General features: G+C 38.5%; 1 protein-coding gene across 1 annotated transcript; it reads right to left on the bottom strand.

Moving 5' to 3' along the window:
* Positions 1 to 6,751: 6,751 nt before the first annotated feature.
* On the bottom strand, positions 6,752 to 8,519 carry btg4 (B-cell translocation gene 4). Its single transcript, XM_053618671.1, has 4 exons — positions 8,087 to 8,519; positions 7,862 to 7,999; positions 7,448 to 7,679; positions 6,752 to 6,952 (listed from the first exon to the last, which is right to left on the bottom strand). Exons 1-4 carry the CDS (start codon positions 8,257 to 8,259, stop codon positions 6,752 to 6,754), a joined length of 744 nt encoding a protein of 247 aa, XP_053474646.1. The 5' UTR covers positions 8,260 to 8,519.
* Positions 8,520 to 15,840: the final 7,321 nt, after the last annotated feature.

The following is a 15,840-nucleotide window of genomic DNA, read 5'->3' as shown; positions in this document are numbered from 1 at the left end:
GATGAAAAACAGCCCCACACCATGATGCTTCCACCTCCACACTTCACTGTTGGTATAGTGTTTTAAGGATGATGTGTAGTGCCATTTTTCTCCAAACATGGCGTGTAGTATGACATCCAAAAAGTTACATTTTTCTCTCATCTGACCAGACTACACTCTACCAGTATTTCATAGACTTGTCCAAATGAGTTGTAGCAAACTTTAAACGAGCTTCGACATGCCTTTTCTTTAGTAATGGAGTCTTGTGAGATGAGCGTAAGCAGTGGAGTGCATTGCCTATTGTTTTTCTCTATGACGATGGCACCTGCTGCCTCCAAGTATTTCTGGAGCGCTTTCCGAGTGGTCCTTGGCTCTTGGGCTACTCTTCTGACTATTCTTATGACTCCCTGGTCAGAAATCTTGCGAGGAGCTGCTCTGCGTGGCCGGTTGATGACAGAGTGATGTTGCTTCCACTTGCGGATAATGACCCCAATGGTGCTTACTGGAGGATTCAGAAGTTTTGAAAAATGTCTGTATCTGATTCCATTGATATGTTTTGCAACAATTATATTGTGAAGGTCATGGGAGAGCTCTTTGCTTTTACCCATCATGAGATGTGTTGCGTTGCGTAGCGTGGAGTTCATGCAACGTCTCGTTCCCTTCTCAGGGAATAGGGTTACATGTGTAACCCAGAAGTTTCTTGTGTGACACCTTGGTAACGAAAAGCCTTTTTATAGACCATCAATTTACTAACCCAGCTGATATTAATTTGCACAGACAGAGGGTATAATTACTTACGGATTTCAGCTGGTTCCTTGCCTTACCTTGCCTTGGAGAAGTGTTTATTCTTAGCGTGTTCAATACTTTTTCCCCGTGCCATTCCATTTTATTACACATAACTTTATTTATGGACTTTAACGTTGTGAATTCTTTATATTTGCGGATTTCTTGAGTTAATACTGATGTCTGGTGAAAAGTTCATGTGAATAACCTCATTGTAAATATATTTACTGAAAAAAATGTTGAGGAGTTCAATACTGATTTCCCCCACTGTATATATAAATAAGGACAGTAACGATAATGTTGCGTCTCCTTTCCTTTGGCGTGGGTGAGTAGACGGCACGGTCCAACTTGGTGGGGAGGAAGAGGGTTTTGTTGTTTGTCTCTTCTAATACTTCTAATGTACATCTAATACTTCTTTCTTAAACACATAGACATACCCTTTCAAATATACACTTTCTCATCCACACACACTCTCTCTCACTCATATACACTCCTCTTCTCCTCCTCCTCATTCCCTCCTAAAGCTCTGCTGACCTGCTCCCAAGAGAAACCTTGAACTATGCAGACATGATCATGGGTGAGTTTAATGTCACATGATGATAGTGTGCCATTCAGATGTGGATGCATGTTAAAATATAAAGTTTCAGTCCTGATTCAGGTGTTGTACAGCTGAGTGGTGCAGCCAGATGATGCCCCCTGACTAGCTAACATGCTGCCTTGATTGTTTTATATTCTTTTTCACACTGTTCTTCTGTTTTTGTTTGCCTATTTTACAAATATGACTTGATATCTGTTCAGTGCTACTTCAAATAATTTTTATTTTTTTTTGTCAGTGCAGAACTCGCAGAACACTTTTTGGTGTTTGATGTTGGGTTAGAGACATCCACAAGGGAATAGAAGAGAACCACTAGCCACCGACATGTTCTTCTCCTACAGCTTTAGGTTCCGACAACCTGCAAAAGAAAAACTAAAAATTCTTCTCACCTTTATTCACAAAAATATAATATTGTGTATATAAATACAAGAAATGCTGAATAATAAAAGCACTATGCAGTAAGAATAAAATGTCTGTGTAACTGATGCGTAGTGGCACATACCTTGTCCAGGTTTTCGACACGTCCTTTGCAGCGGTTGTAGTCTGTGATGATCACTGGCTTCTGTTTCTCAGTGTTGCTCACAGCTGGCTCGCGGTGCTTGGTGCGTAGGAGCAGCACATTCTTCCCACGTTTGGGTATATAAGACACCGCTGTGTGCGTCTTAGTGAAGCAGAGAGGTAGGACAGGAGTGCTCTATGCCTTGTCTACAGCAGCTGTGAGGGAAGCTCTGGCTTGTTCATGCGAATTGACCAGACTAGGGCCATGTTCCTCTTCAGAAGCTCCTCTGCCAGTGCATAGGAGGTGAATAAACTGTCGCAGGTCATGGTGTTCCCCTGGAGCCCCTCCATCATTTCCAGAACGACCCGTCTTCCTTGGTTCAACTCCCCAGGATATCCAGGAGACTTCCCATGTAGATTTGCATCTTCTATGCATAGGATGTTGTGACGTCACAGGTGACCCAAAACTTTCTGCCATACTTGGCAGGCTTGCTGGGCATGTACTGGCGAAATCCACACCGGCCTCTGAAAGGGACGAGTTGCCCATCCACAGAGACATCCTGGCCTGGGTTGAATAGGAGAGGAAGGAAATCCATCCACTTCTCCCAGATAGTCTGAAATGTAGCCAGCTTGTCGTGCCTGTGACGTGCAGGTCGTGTCAGCCTGTCATCAACCCTCAGGATGGAGCTTAGGAGCTTGAATTGGTGCAAAATTATTAGCTGAATGGAGTCAATCAACATGTAAATAAAGTGTCACAAGGTCTCAATATAATTAAACTTGTTCCTGGAAGGCTTCTCATGGCAACTGCTTGCACCTGAACTAATATTAGGGGATTAACACTAACATAAGTCAAAATACTTTTTGTTTTTTTTTTGCTTTTGGTTTTTTGTTGTTGTTTTTTAGGTGGAGGTGAGGGGGGCCATAGGGGATTTGGGAATACATAATAAATGTAATGTCATTCATTTGTAATCTATAATTATGCAAACTAGATTTTGTCCCTCACAAAATCTATTTAGTGTAGATTAAGGACACATAATCTAAATTTTGTAATAATTAAACCTAGAACACTTAATAGTAATAGTTGCCTTGTATTAGTTTTCTGGAAACTTTGTGTACTACCTTTAATTTTTACTACATCCACTATTATTACTGAAGTACACTGTGGTTACTTCCTGGATTCTCCTTCACATGTCCATCCATCTTCTATACCGCTAATCCTTTTCAGGGTCACAGGGAACCTGGAGCCTATCCCAGGGAGCTTTGGGCACAAGGCGGGGTACACTCTGGATAGGGTGCCAATCCATCGCATTCATACACTACGGACACGCCAATCAGCCTACCATGCATGTCTTTGGACCGGGGGAGGAACTGGAGTACCCGGAGGAAACCCCCACAGCACAGGGAAAACATGCAAACTCTGCAAACACAGAGTTCGAACCCCCGACACTGGAGGTGTGAGGCAAACGTGCTAACCACTAAGCCACCGTGTGCCCTCCTTCACACGTAATATTTTAATATAACATTTAATTTGAGAAACAAACTCACCCAACGCATATTTTCTTTTTTTTAGTAGACCTAATTCGCATTCTTTTCCAACACTATGGAAAGCAAACTGTCAGAAAGGTACACCCAATTACACCTTTACAAATCATACAACAAATATTTAGATTGCAAGTAAAGTGCTGCAGTGCCTAAAGAATAAAATCACATACTTGACATATTTTTACCTAAAAGAAACGAACAATATTAGCATAGCCGAGTCATAGAAGAGTGGGGTAATAAAGCAAAAATCAAAATCAATGCTACCAGCTTGAGCTGAACAAACATGTTTTAAGCCGGATAATTATACCATCAGTTATCTTCAGTTCAGTCTCTTACCACTATAAGAGTGGTAACACTGTGGTGGTAAAGCTCTTACCACAACACTGCACTGGTGAGTCATCACATGCTATGGAATTTTTCATGACCTTTAGTAGGGGTGCAGTTTTTGGAAATGTGTTTCACTATGAGGATCAAAGTCAGACAAAGCCGCAGTGTGATTTTACATAAAGCAGATTTTTCAAAATGGTTTCTCTGCATGTCTGACAAAGTCTTGATATGGGCATCTTAGAGGCCTGAGGTTATTCATTTAAAGAATTATATACTCCTGGCCTAAAAAAAATAATAATAAATGGTCCAAGCCCAAAATAGCAAAATATTCAGATTTTAATAGTCTTCACAACAAATTATTGTTCAGAAAATGAGCAAGAATTAAACAAACGCACTCTTGAGACCTCCTATTCCACCTAGAAAACCTAAAAACAGGGACATGAACTTATATTGTCTTCTTGTAAGCAAAGGTAAAATCATGATAACGATTAAAGTGTTTCATGTAAAAAAAATATATATATATTAAACTACAAAATTAAAATTAAGTACAAATAAGATCAAATAAAAAAAAGAAAACAATATGCTGCCTGCAAGTTTACATATAATGCTTAAACATATAACGAAATCAGAGGAAAAAGCTATCCCGTACTGTGTTACTAAGTTATTTATTTGTTTAATTCTTGCTAATTTCCTGACCAATGATTTGTTAAGGCCATTAAAAGCTTTTGCCATTTTGGGATTGGCCATTATTTTTTTTTGCTCAGGAGCAGTGGTGTGTAGTAACGCACTACATTTACTTCGTTATATTTGCTTGTGTAACTTTTTGAAAGAAATGACTGGTTTAACTGACTGTACTTATACTCAAGGCCCTGCCCCTTTTGTCCTAAAATGTATGTGTGTCCCTCTGATCATAGTAAAATAAAATTATGATCATATTAATAATTATAATAAATATGTTTCTACCATTGCCATTAACAATAACAAATACAAAATAAAATATTAAAGTAGTCCAAAGGTGCATGATAATGAGATTTTTTGGCAGAAACATTAGGTGGAGGTGGGGGTGGGGAGGGGGAGGTGGAGGTGGGGGGCTGGAGCGGTGAGTGAAACTTCCTTTACATTTCTACACAGCAGTCTCTTAGTCTCAGCAGTCTTCGAAGCCGCAGGCAATATGGAAAATATAAAAAAAAAAATTAAATGTAATGCCCTTTTTGATCCCTCTGCCCCCACCCCAGCAGAGATCTGTGCACACCACTGCTTACTACACACACTTTTCTGTTCCATAGTCTGTTACATTGTTCTCGGTTGTCTTGTTTAAATGCAGATACTGACATGTTTTTGTTAACGTGTGAAGACTGGCAACCGTTGGGACATTTTTTTTTTATTTTGGGGGTGTGTGAGATTTTGTGTTGAAAATGACAGGTGTTATTGTACCCATATCAAGAGTGGGAGATGTTGCAACATCCTGCACCCAACGTTTATCTTATAAACAAAACATACTTTCAAGGAGAGTCATGACTTACAGTTTGGCATGTAGCCTGAAATTCAAGTTTTCCCCCCTTCATTTTAATCAGTGCCAAAGTAACTAGTAGCCTGCTGCTTCAGTAGTCTTCTCATTGGATGCTTTACTCTTGAAGTGAAGACAAAAACAATTACTCAAGTAAAAATATAGTTTTACTTGTACTTGAATAAAAGTTTCTGACTGCTCTATCCACCTCTGTGTAGGAGTATAGCTTGTCCTTTTTTGTTAGCTGGAATGTTCATGCTAACAAGGTTTGGTTCTCCACCCGCAGTTGAGCATACTTTTACATTTTAATTTATTTATTCATTTTCACGTGATTCATTTACCTTTCCTCTTCTCTCCTCCCTTCCCCAAATATTTCATTGAGAAGAAGAAAAAAAAAAAAAAAAAAATTAAAAGTACCAAATGCCCCAGCTCATCATGGCTACTCAATAACTGTCACTGGTTATATAAATATTATAAAACCCAAGAACAGGCACAAAAATTTAAGTGGGAAGTGTCTGTACCACCATAAAGTATACAATAAAGGGATGCCATTTATAAAAAATGAAAAATAAAATTTAAAAAAATAAATTCATCTAAGTTTGGAGTGTATACAATACCCGTCTTTGCATTAGAGTACCAGCAACTATAATATATCTATCGTTCGCATCAGTGATGGTGGATGAAAACTAACCTTTTGTCAATTAAAATAGCAACCCCTCCTACTTTCAAATTAAAGTTCAAGTGGAAGATGTTTCAAATATGTAAAAACCTTAGATCTCTTGACAGGATTACCGCTGAAATTCCAACAAATAAATCGTAAAGGCATGCCTGACCCAGCCAGAGTGGGACCCCCCCCCCCAACACACCCAAAGTCTCCATAAAGAAGTATGAACATGCCTTTAAAATGAAAGCTATGGGAACAGTCAAACCAAAAGTACTTTAAGAAAAGAGAACTTGCACAGATGTTCAAAAAGCTACTCTTTTTGTGATCTACAACAGTGGCTTATTTAAATCCAGGACAGTATGGATAAAGCCACCTTGGTCTTATGGGTACAAAAAAAAAAAAAAAAAAAAAAAACCCACACACAACCAAATTCTTCAGCCTTAAATGAGCAAGCAGTCTCCAACAGTTAAGTCTAGCCATCACAGCCATAAAAGTACATTAACAAGCTTCAGGTCACAAATTTAGTGAGCAGCTTTCTACACCCAGGCAAGTGAGATCATATTAAGACATCAAGCACCACACAAGGAAAACATTTTACATCAGTACTGAACTTGAAGACTGTAGACCATGCTGCCATCTAGTGCAAGCTAGGCTACACTTAGTGAAACAGAGCCAGAATTAAAACCAGACTTTATTTTCTCCAGTTAGCATACAACATAGTTTATTAAAACAATTTAAAACATGCCATTAATGGCAATTAGTATTACATAATCATAAATAATTACTTTGAAGTATTAAACATTTAAATCAGCCATCAAGGCTGCACACCAACTTTAACAGCACAAATTGCCAACTCTTATGAGCGGCTCTTGCTAACCCAATGGTATTTGTCCACCCGTGGACCAGAGAAGGCATAAGATGGTCTGTAGTTTTTGAAGCCATTGTGTGGAGGGTATTGACCACTTGAATGCTGCTGGTAACCTTCACCAGCATAGGGTTTCCTTTTGGGATAAGGAGCCCAGTTCTGCATGGATGGAGCAGGGCCAAATTCACTGAACTGCAAGAATAAGGTGATAATGTACATTGACAACCAAATAAAGATGAATTCAAGACCAAGTATTTGGCCCATTACTTTATTCTGCTACAGACCCAATGGCGACTGCAGGAGTGTTTAATCTTATTCACAGTATGGCTGCAGGCTTTCATTACAACCAAATTGGAGGCACACTTGACAGTTGATTGGATACCAAGATGAACCCATTTTACTTGTTTTATCAGGTTGGTGGGAATGAAAGCCTGCAGCCACACTGTCCCTTTGTGGATAAGGCTGATGATCCCTGGACCAATGAATACTATTAATCTTGAGCCACAGTTTCCCCCCCAACCCTGGTCCTGGAAAACTGTCCTGTACATTTTAGTGAGCAACACACCTGATTCAATTAGCCAGCTAAAATCAACACCCATTCAACTCAAGAAATGTGTTGAAGCACAAAAGTGAACAAGACAAGAGTTTCTCCATGACCAAGGTTGGGAACCTGTCTTATGAGAATACCTGATAAACACTGTTGGGATTGGACACAGTGGGGATACACTTCGGCTCTGGAGCAGACAGTGTGCTACTGCTGCTCATGCTGCTGTTAGCACCTTCTTCATCTGAAGAGGTTCCTGAGTAATAGTCTGAGGAAGCACGCTCCACAGCATTGTTAATCCTGCGCGAGAACTCGCCATCTCCCTTTCGCCCCTCCAACAGGGTCACACAAAATGGTGTGGTTTTCTCACCATACCTGCAAGAGTTACAACTGCCAATTTAATTTATTCAGCCTTACCAATGTAAACAAATGCATGTATTTTTCCAGCAATAAGTGTCAAGATCTTTCACAAAATTGATCAGTTAGAAGCCATATTGTAGGATATGGTACCATTTCATTGCATGTAAAAGCAAGGCTACCAAGTTGTTAAAGTTTACCGGCATGACACTTCTCCAGGGTCTACCCAAATGGTGATCTCTTTAGGCAGACCCAGGTCCTCATAATCAACACCACTCTGTTTGCAAGCACTGTCAATTATAGGGTCCCTCAACTGGGCCTTGTTCATCCTCAGACACCTGAAAAACAGAACCTCAATCAATAAATACATTTTGTCAATGTTTCCACCCCCTCCCTTTTCATGCTTCTATACCACTGCACCTCACCGGAAGGCCTGTCCCTTGCATGGCTTCTCTGGGTACCAGTGGCTTTTGTAGGTCTCAAAAAGGACCGAAGTAAAAGCCACCGCAAACCTCTCCCGGTGAAAGCGCTCCAGCTTGCCGTGTTTCTTTGCCAGTCTTGCTACAAAGAAAACTGTAGCAGCAATCTCTTCCTTCATTTTCTCAAGACACAAGCCTCTTTTGCTTTAAAAAAAATAATAATAATAAAAAGTGTTCTAAAAACCAAGCCTACATCAAAGAAGCACCTAAACTGCTGCTAAAAAGGACAACCGGCAAGCACTCACTGAGAATCTAAATCACAGCAAGATATGCGTGAATTGATGCGTTTTAAAGGTCACATTAATGACCAATTAGATGTCTCAACAGGTGTTTCATATTGGGAAACAGCTTCCGCTTGACTGCACGTGTTTTTGCTGATGTTGACCACTAGATGGTATTACAGTTTTCCCAGAGCTTGTGCAATATAGTATCAGGAACACTAAATTGAACATGAATAACAATCAGTACAAACACTAAAGCACTATAAAAAATATACATATATATGTTTAGCAAAAAGTGCCATCTCTACTAAATGTGTATTGGACATCTAAGCTTTGTCCTACAATATTCTATATTTTTCCACACTTAACCTTTTCTGCAAAACAGGAGAAACTCTTGTAACTGAAATTCGTTAAGATGATTCTGAGAAAATTAAAACAAATATCATAAAGCCCAGGGTGCACGGTAGCTTAGCGGTTAGTATGTTAGCCTCATACCTCCAGGGTTGGGGGTTTGATTCCCACTGTGGCCCTGTGTGTGCGGAGTTGGCATGTTCTCCCTGTGCTGCAGGGGTTTCCTCTGGGTACTCTGGTTTCCTCCCCCAGTCCAAAGACATGCATGGTAGGCTGATTGGCATGTCCAAAGTGTCTGGAGTGTGTGTGTGATTGTGCCCAGCAATGGATTGGCACCCTGTCCAGGGTGTACCTTATTTTAAGTTACTCAAAATAAGTAATCCACTACAGATTACCATTTACTACTATAAAATTCTAATCTGATTACATTACTGATAACTGCATGTAAAAAGTAATCAGATCGTTTGAAAGTTACTTTCAAAGCCTTCAAAACCTACAAAAATACACTACAAAGTGAAACTCATAATTCTTTCAGTAATTTTTCTTTCAGAAAAAAATGGAATTTTCATAAAATTTGCGTCGGGTGTTGTTATTCTTTGTAGGACTACCAGACCGATAATATATAAAACATTTCTAACTAGGCTAGTTTGGTGTCACTAGCCAAGGCACAACTAAGCTATCACTGTATGGGTTTAGCTGCTACAGTGCCATGCAAAGTACATTATCTTTCCTTCTGGTCTGGTCATATCATGTTCACGTAAACTGGAACTCATATAGACATTTACACACCTTGTTTTCCTGCTCAGCATCAGAGGATGTTACTGTTTCAGTTTGAATTTCTTTACTGGTTTAAAAATAAATAAATAAAATAGGCATATATCCATTTTTCCCACACACTGACTGTGTGAGCTAGCGTTTGGCAGAATTGAGAGACTGTCAACCAATAAGACACGAGTGTTTACTCATATTTTCCTGTAAACCCCGCCTGATCGGTCTTACCTCCGTTCACTGAAGATATAAAATTACAACACCGCCGTCTTCTTTTACTGACCTTCAGTTACGTAGTGACAAACCGCTCCAAGTGGAGAATTATTTGGGGCTAAAGAAAAAATCTTCAGGGCTACAGCCCTGAATGCCCAGGCCGGGTTATGCCCCTGGCAGCCGTGCAAAACGTGATTTATTTTAAAAATGCATTTTAGTTAATATTTTTTTCTAAACAATAAATTTGTAATACAAGTAACAATTTTATTGACATCGGTAACTGTAATCAAATTATATAATTTTTTTAATGTAATGCTTTACATTACTGCATTATCAAAAAAAAAGAAATTAGAGTACAGTAATACAGAATACAGTTACTTTGTAACGCGTTATACTCAACTCTGTTTAAGAAGTCGGCTAGTTGGCAGGAATTTGTATTTAGAATGTGGTTTGAGATGGAAATAAAGATGAAAAAAGCATCAATCAAACCTGAATGTAATATAAATTAAAACACAAGTTACACAGGGAGAATACTGGGAGAATGCTGACATATTTTATTTGAATGTAATGCATAATTTCCAGGCCTGCTACTAAGAAAATGTACAGAACACTTTCCACCACTGATTTTTCTTGGCCCCTTTACTGCTTAAATGATGTGCTCACATTCCCAATTTTAAATGAAATAGAGTATTGTAAATACAGTATTGAAGTGTGATCACATCTCAGACTTGACAAATCAGGGTCTGTGTATAAGTCTGGGATGATGTCATTATTATTAACTCTAAAACCTGTTTGCTCCATTATGTTTGGGTGAAATGCTCAGTGTGGTATACCATGACAGTGTTTCACAGAGTAAAAAGAAAAAAGTTTTGTTTTTGTGTTTTTAAACGAACTATCCACACATTATCAAGATTTATATCAAAATTTCGTATTAGCATTTAAAATAATAAACCAATACATCAGTCTATCACAGGGTATCATATACAGCCAGTCCACCTGCTGACATGTTTTTGGGACATGAGAGTAATTTAGATAATATTTATCTACAGGTATATCACTGAGTCATGCAACACACAATCTATATTAGCCATTTGGTTACAATATTCAAGAATCTCAATCCTGAATATAACAGGAAGTTAATGTTTGGGACAATAATACAAAATCAGGTTTCCTGTTCCTCAATCTTTTAATGTACCCTAATCCCAAATTAAAGACACAATTTAAGCATGCAGTTTGGGGGTATATGATGTTAAAGTGTTGTGTAGCATGGTATCAGATGATATGTTGAATGCACTTGATGTTTCGAGAATAAAACAAGGTTTCAAAAGATGTATAAATCATGGTGGCAAATTGACGCAAGTTGGTTTTTCATGTCAGATTAGCTGTTATGTGGACAGAGCAACTGGCAGCGAATAAGATGTTAGATGTTATACTTCTACAGGCAAGCCTGGGCCTGTCTTTGGAGGAGGAATGAAATGTTCAATAAATAGTTTCTGTGGTAACCCGGAGTTGCTATTGTCCACTGTCGACACAGCGCGTGGGTTATAACGCGTACCCTACCAACTGAAAAACAATCCCAACTCAGAGAAACATTAGTGCTTGGGTTGGTCTGTATCTAAGGAGTTGATCAGCGTTTTGTTTTTGTTTCTTGCCTCTAAATTAACAACAGTGGTTCTGCGTTAAACGGTTGTCCATGTAAACGGCAGTTACTTTGATCCTCCAAGCATAGGGCGTCCATGTGTCTCAGGTAAGGTGGTGATTATCTACATCATCGGAGTGAAAAAATTAACCAGTGACTGGAATCAAAACTGCAATCAAAAGGGAAAAGAAATAGGCTGATCAATAGGAAATACAATTATTTACAAACAATCGTATATTATAAAACATATACATAAAATTATTTTAATCTCACGGATACCTAACTCCAGTTACTTTACATATATTTTGATTCTGTAGATACACTATAAGAGGTAAATGCCAGCCTCATGAAGAGTATTTTAGTCATCTTTTAACTCTGATGCAAAAATGTAGTCTTACTTTGGTGGCATGATTGTAGTAATTGCAGCGTATTTCATTAATAAGTATAGAGGTTCTGAAGTATTTTTCTTTAATTGGTTAATTTTGTTAGTATCATAACAATATATTGCCAACACTAACAGTGATATATTGTTTACGCTAAAGTGTCTATAACCACTAGAAATGAATATCCCTTTGCATACAACCTTTTTTAGATACAAACTTTTGACAATATGGATTATGTATATTTACAAATTATATTACAATATTCATCCATCCATTTTCTATACCTTTTCTATACATTTTCTATTCCATCTTCAGGGTCACGGGGAAACCTGGAGCCTATCCCAGGGAGCATGGGGCACAAGGCGGGGTACACCCTGGACAGGGTGCCAATCCATCACAGGGCACAATCACATACACACTCACACACCCATTCATACACTACGGACACTTTGGACATGCCAATCAGCCTACCATGCATGTCTTTGGACTGGGGGAGGAAACTGGAGTACCCGGAGTTAACCCCCGCAGCACGTGGAGAACATGCAAACTCCGCACACACCGGACCACAGTGGGAATCGAACCCCTGACCCTAGAGGTGTGAGACTTATATAGTTTTCATACAATGCAAAGATATCATTAACTACGTGCATAGTGCCATTTGATAAATCACACACTCTTGGGTAAAAGTCAAAATGCAAATATGAATTCATTTTATGGTGCTTAAATGCTATTAAATGAATTTATTCACTTTTTTTCAGGAAAATGTTGTAATACTGTTTAAATGTAATTAGCAGAAATATGTAGAGCATTAAACTATCATTAAATGTAAAAGATAATTGTATAAAAATAACAAAAACCTCATTATTTCTTTTTTTTTTTTTTAAATAACCTAGACCTACTATGCTTACTACATTAGAAGTCCTTGTACTATCGAGACCTTTCTTCTTTTATATACATATATATATATATATATATATATATATATATATATATATATATATATATATATATATATATATATATATATATCTTTGTGTCAATATAAGTAGGCTATATCATTTTGTTAACAGTACACACACAATGTAAACGCCTGGATACTCGCGCGTGCCTTCTTTTCTCCTGCACGCGCTGCAGCTGTGAGGTGACGTCCGGCCGGCGCGCGCTCTTTAGCGCCCTCATTCCCGCGTCCAGAGGCTCGCGCCTCACAAGCCGCTCAGTTTAAACGCACCCCAGCGGCTCCTGTTATAAAGGCTGCGAGTGTGAGACCGAGTCCAGAGCCACAGAGAAACACTTAAACCGAGTTCTTCCTGTGAAGATTTCCTTCGGTAAGTAGGCCTGTCACCGGGACAGACACCAAGCTTAGCTCAACTGGTTTTTTTCCACTGAGTAGAATTTGGGGAATATGTGTAGAATTGCTCATAATTTTGTGTCAACTGACAAAACATTTGTGTATAATGAGCAAAAGGTGGACTAAACGATATCCTTGCTCGAGTACGTCTTTCATACCTTTAGAAGGTCACCTGCGAAACTAAATCTGTACCTGTAATAATGCTTTAAAGTAGGTGTTCCATTAATTATGAAAATGTTCATGAAACCTGACAGGAAAATACCATGCCACTCATCCATTCATCTTCAGTAACCGCGTTATCCTGTTCCAGTGGATTGGATAGACCCTGGATGGGCGTGGACGACCTCATGCACTCACACACACACACACACACTTACACATTCGTTCACACCTAGAGGCAACTTAAGGTAGTCAATTCATCTCCTGGCGTGTTTTTGGGAGGTGGGAGAAAACCAGAGAACCTGGAGGAAACGGCACACGGACAGTAAGCCAAGCTCAGGGTTGAACAGGGACCCTGGATCGATCTAGCTCGGAAAGTATTGACTTTCCCAGGTGAGCGAAACATATTAAAGGTACGAGAAAAGATACACCCCTGAGGTTTCCATGCCAGGAGTAACCAAAGGTACAGCAACTTTCAATTTATAGTTGAATTCAAATTTCAATTTATAGTTTATGGTTTCCAGGGTCATGTGTAGCCCTGAGGAGTCTCTTAGGGCTCTGTAAGAATGTGGAAGAATTTTTAAACACACACACACACACACACACACACACATATATATATATATATATATATATATATATATATATATATATATATATGTATATATAAATAATGAGGGTCCAAAGGTTCTTTAAGAGCCCCGAAAGTTCACACAGTGGATGCCACCCTTTAAATAAACCTTGCTACCCCAACTCTATCAGATCTCAGAGAGTGTATCAGTGCAATGCGATTCATGACTTAAAATTTAAAGTTAAAGTATTAGGATCTACAGAGCCGTCATGAAGTGAGTCTTATTATGTCGCTGAAATTTTTTTTCCCAAGGAACAAATCAAATGCAACTGATCTGTCCACTTCTGACCCAACAGGTGTGACGTCGTGAGGCGCATGGCAACGGCGGGAACAGGCTGCAATATACAGGAGAGAGAAGAGATAGTCACGATCGACGAGTGTAAGGTGGCATTCCTTCAAACTGGATTGTGCAGGAATAAGTAAGTTTTATATTTTAAACAAATCCGTCCCAGGTGAGTGGTGATACATTATATGTAGCCGGTTCATACATGTGCACGTTACTTCATATGTAAGCCTTAGTAAAACAACTTTAATTTTTTAACACTTTGTGCTGACAATTTGAACCACAATGCCTGAAATATCCACACACACACACACAAAAAAAATTCTGTATTCATTGCTTCAAAGCGTGTGGATATATTGTGAGCTCTGATTTTGGGTTGGACAATATATTGTTCAACAGGTATACACACACACGAGTGCTTACAATTTTTTGTGAATGATCTCAAATGATCATTTTTTTTTATGGATTATATTGTTTAAATCAACATGTGCAATATGTATTGCAATTATTTAAACATGTTAATTTTGTTCATACCGTGCAGCTACTTTTCGTTCTTTTCCCCACAGATACTTTTCCGTCTGATTAACATTTAAATGATCGTGATGCATGTAGCTATGTATGCTTGTGTTCGGTCTTAGTACCAGAAAACGAAAGTTTCCCATCAAGGATATGTCCGTCTTCAGAAGTCAAGCGATTTCATATGCGTGTATTGTGGTATCTTTTCTCTGCTTTCATGGTTGTGAACTGTTGCCTGGTTCAACTGTTGGGGTTGGTTTGTAGGCAGTGTTCTTAGCTGATTGTTTTACACATACTACAATCACTAACCATACTGCCAACACAACAGCCTGCAGTCAAGCACATATCACTGTGGATTTTTTTTCCCTCAATGTCTTACAGCAAAACACAGAGTGAAATATTATATGTGGTTATGCAAGGCATCGAAATAAATCTGTGACTTGCCTTCTATCCAAAACTACTGTCAGAGCTGCTGTTACAGCGCGTTACAGAGTGCTGAAACGTGTTTGTGCCGTGGTTGTTCTGGAAGACTCCGTGGGAACACGTGCTGTTTGGTTATTTGGCAGTGTAGTTAGCTGATTACGGTTTGGATCGACAGTAATCACTAACCTCACTACCAGCTGAACAACAGCTCCAAAACAGCACAACTTGGTCCTTATTGTCCTGGGTTTTAAAAATGCTTGCAATGTAATGCATCGTCTTAATAAATAAAAAAGAATAAAATGAATCTGTCTGAGTGTCTGACTTAAACCAATAGGCATTAAGCCTAAGCCTAAGCCTTGGATAATGACTGCATGGTCCAAATCTACAGATCCGTTTTCACAAATGAGTTTAGCTAGCTCTATTATATTAGTCAATTTGAACTAATATTTGATCTATAATTCTTATGCACTTCATTTTTTTTTTTTGATTGCATTATATTTATGTCCTCCGCTGAAGAGCTAAGACTCGAGCACAGTAAAGTACACTTAATGTTGTAAATCTCATTCAAGTCAAAAGAGGTTTGATTGCAATATAATAATAATAATAATAATAATAATAATAATAATAATAATAATTTCACCCATGCAATTTATTTGTTTAATCTGCATTCATATTGTATCATTTATGTCCATTAACCTCATTAATTAAACATTGATGCAGATTTGATCCTAAATTGTGTGCATTTAATCTTACATTAAAATTTGA

Source organism: Ictalurus furcatus, chromosome 28 (genome assembly GCF_023375685.1).
Source record: "Ictalurus furcatus strain D&B chromosome 28, Billie_1.0, whole genome shotgun sequence".
NCBI lineage: Eukaryota > Metazoa > Chordata > Actinopteri > Siluriformes > Ictaluridae > Ictalurus > Ictalurus furcatus.
Note: the sequence above shows the minus strand (reverse complement) of the source record. Positions and strands in the feature narration are given on the sequence as shown.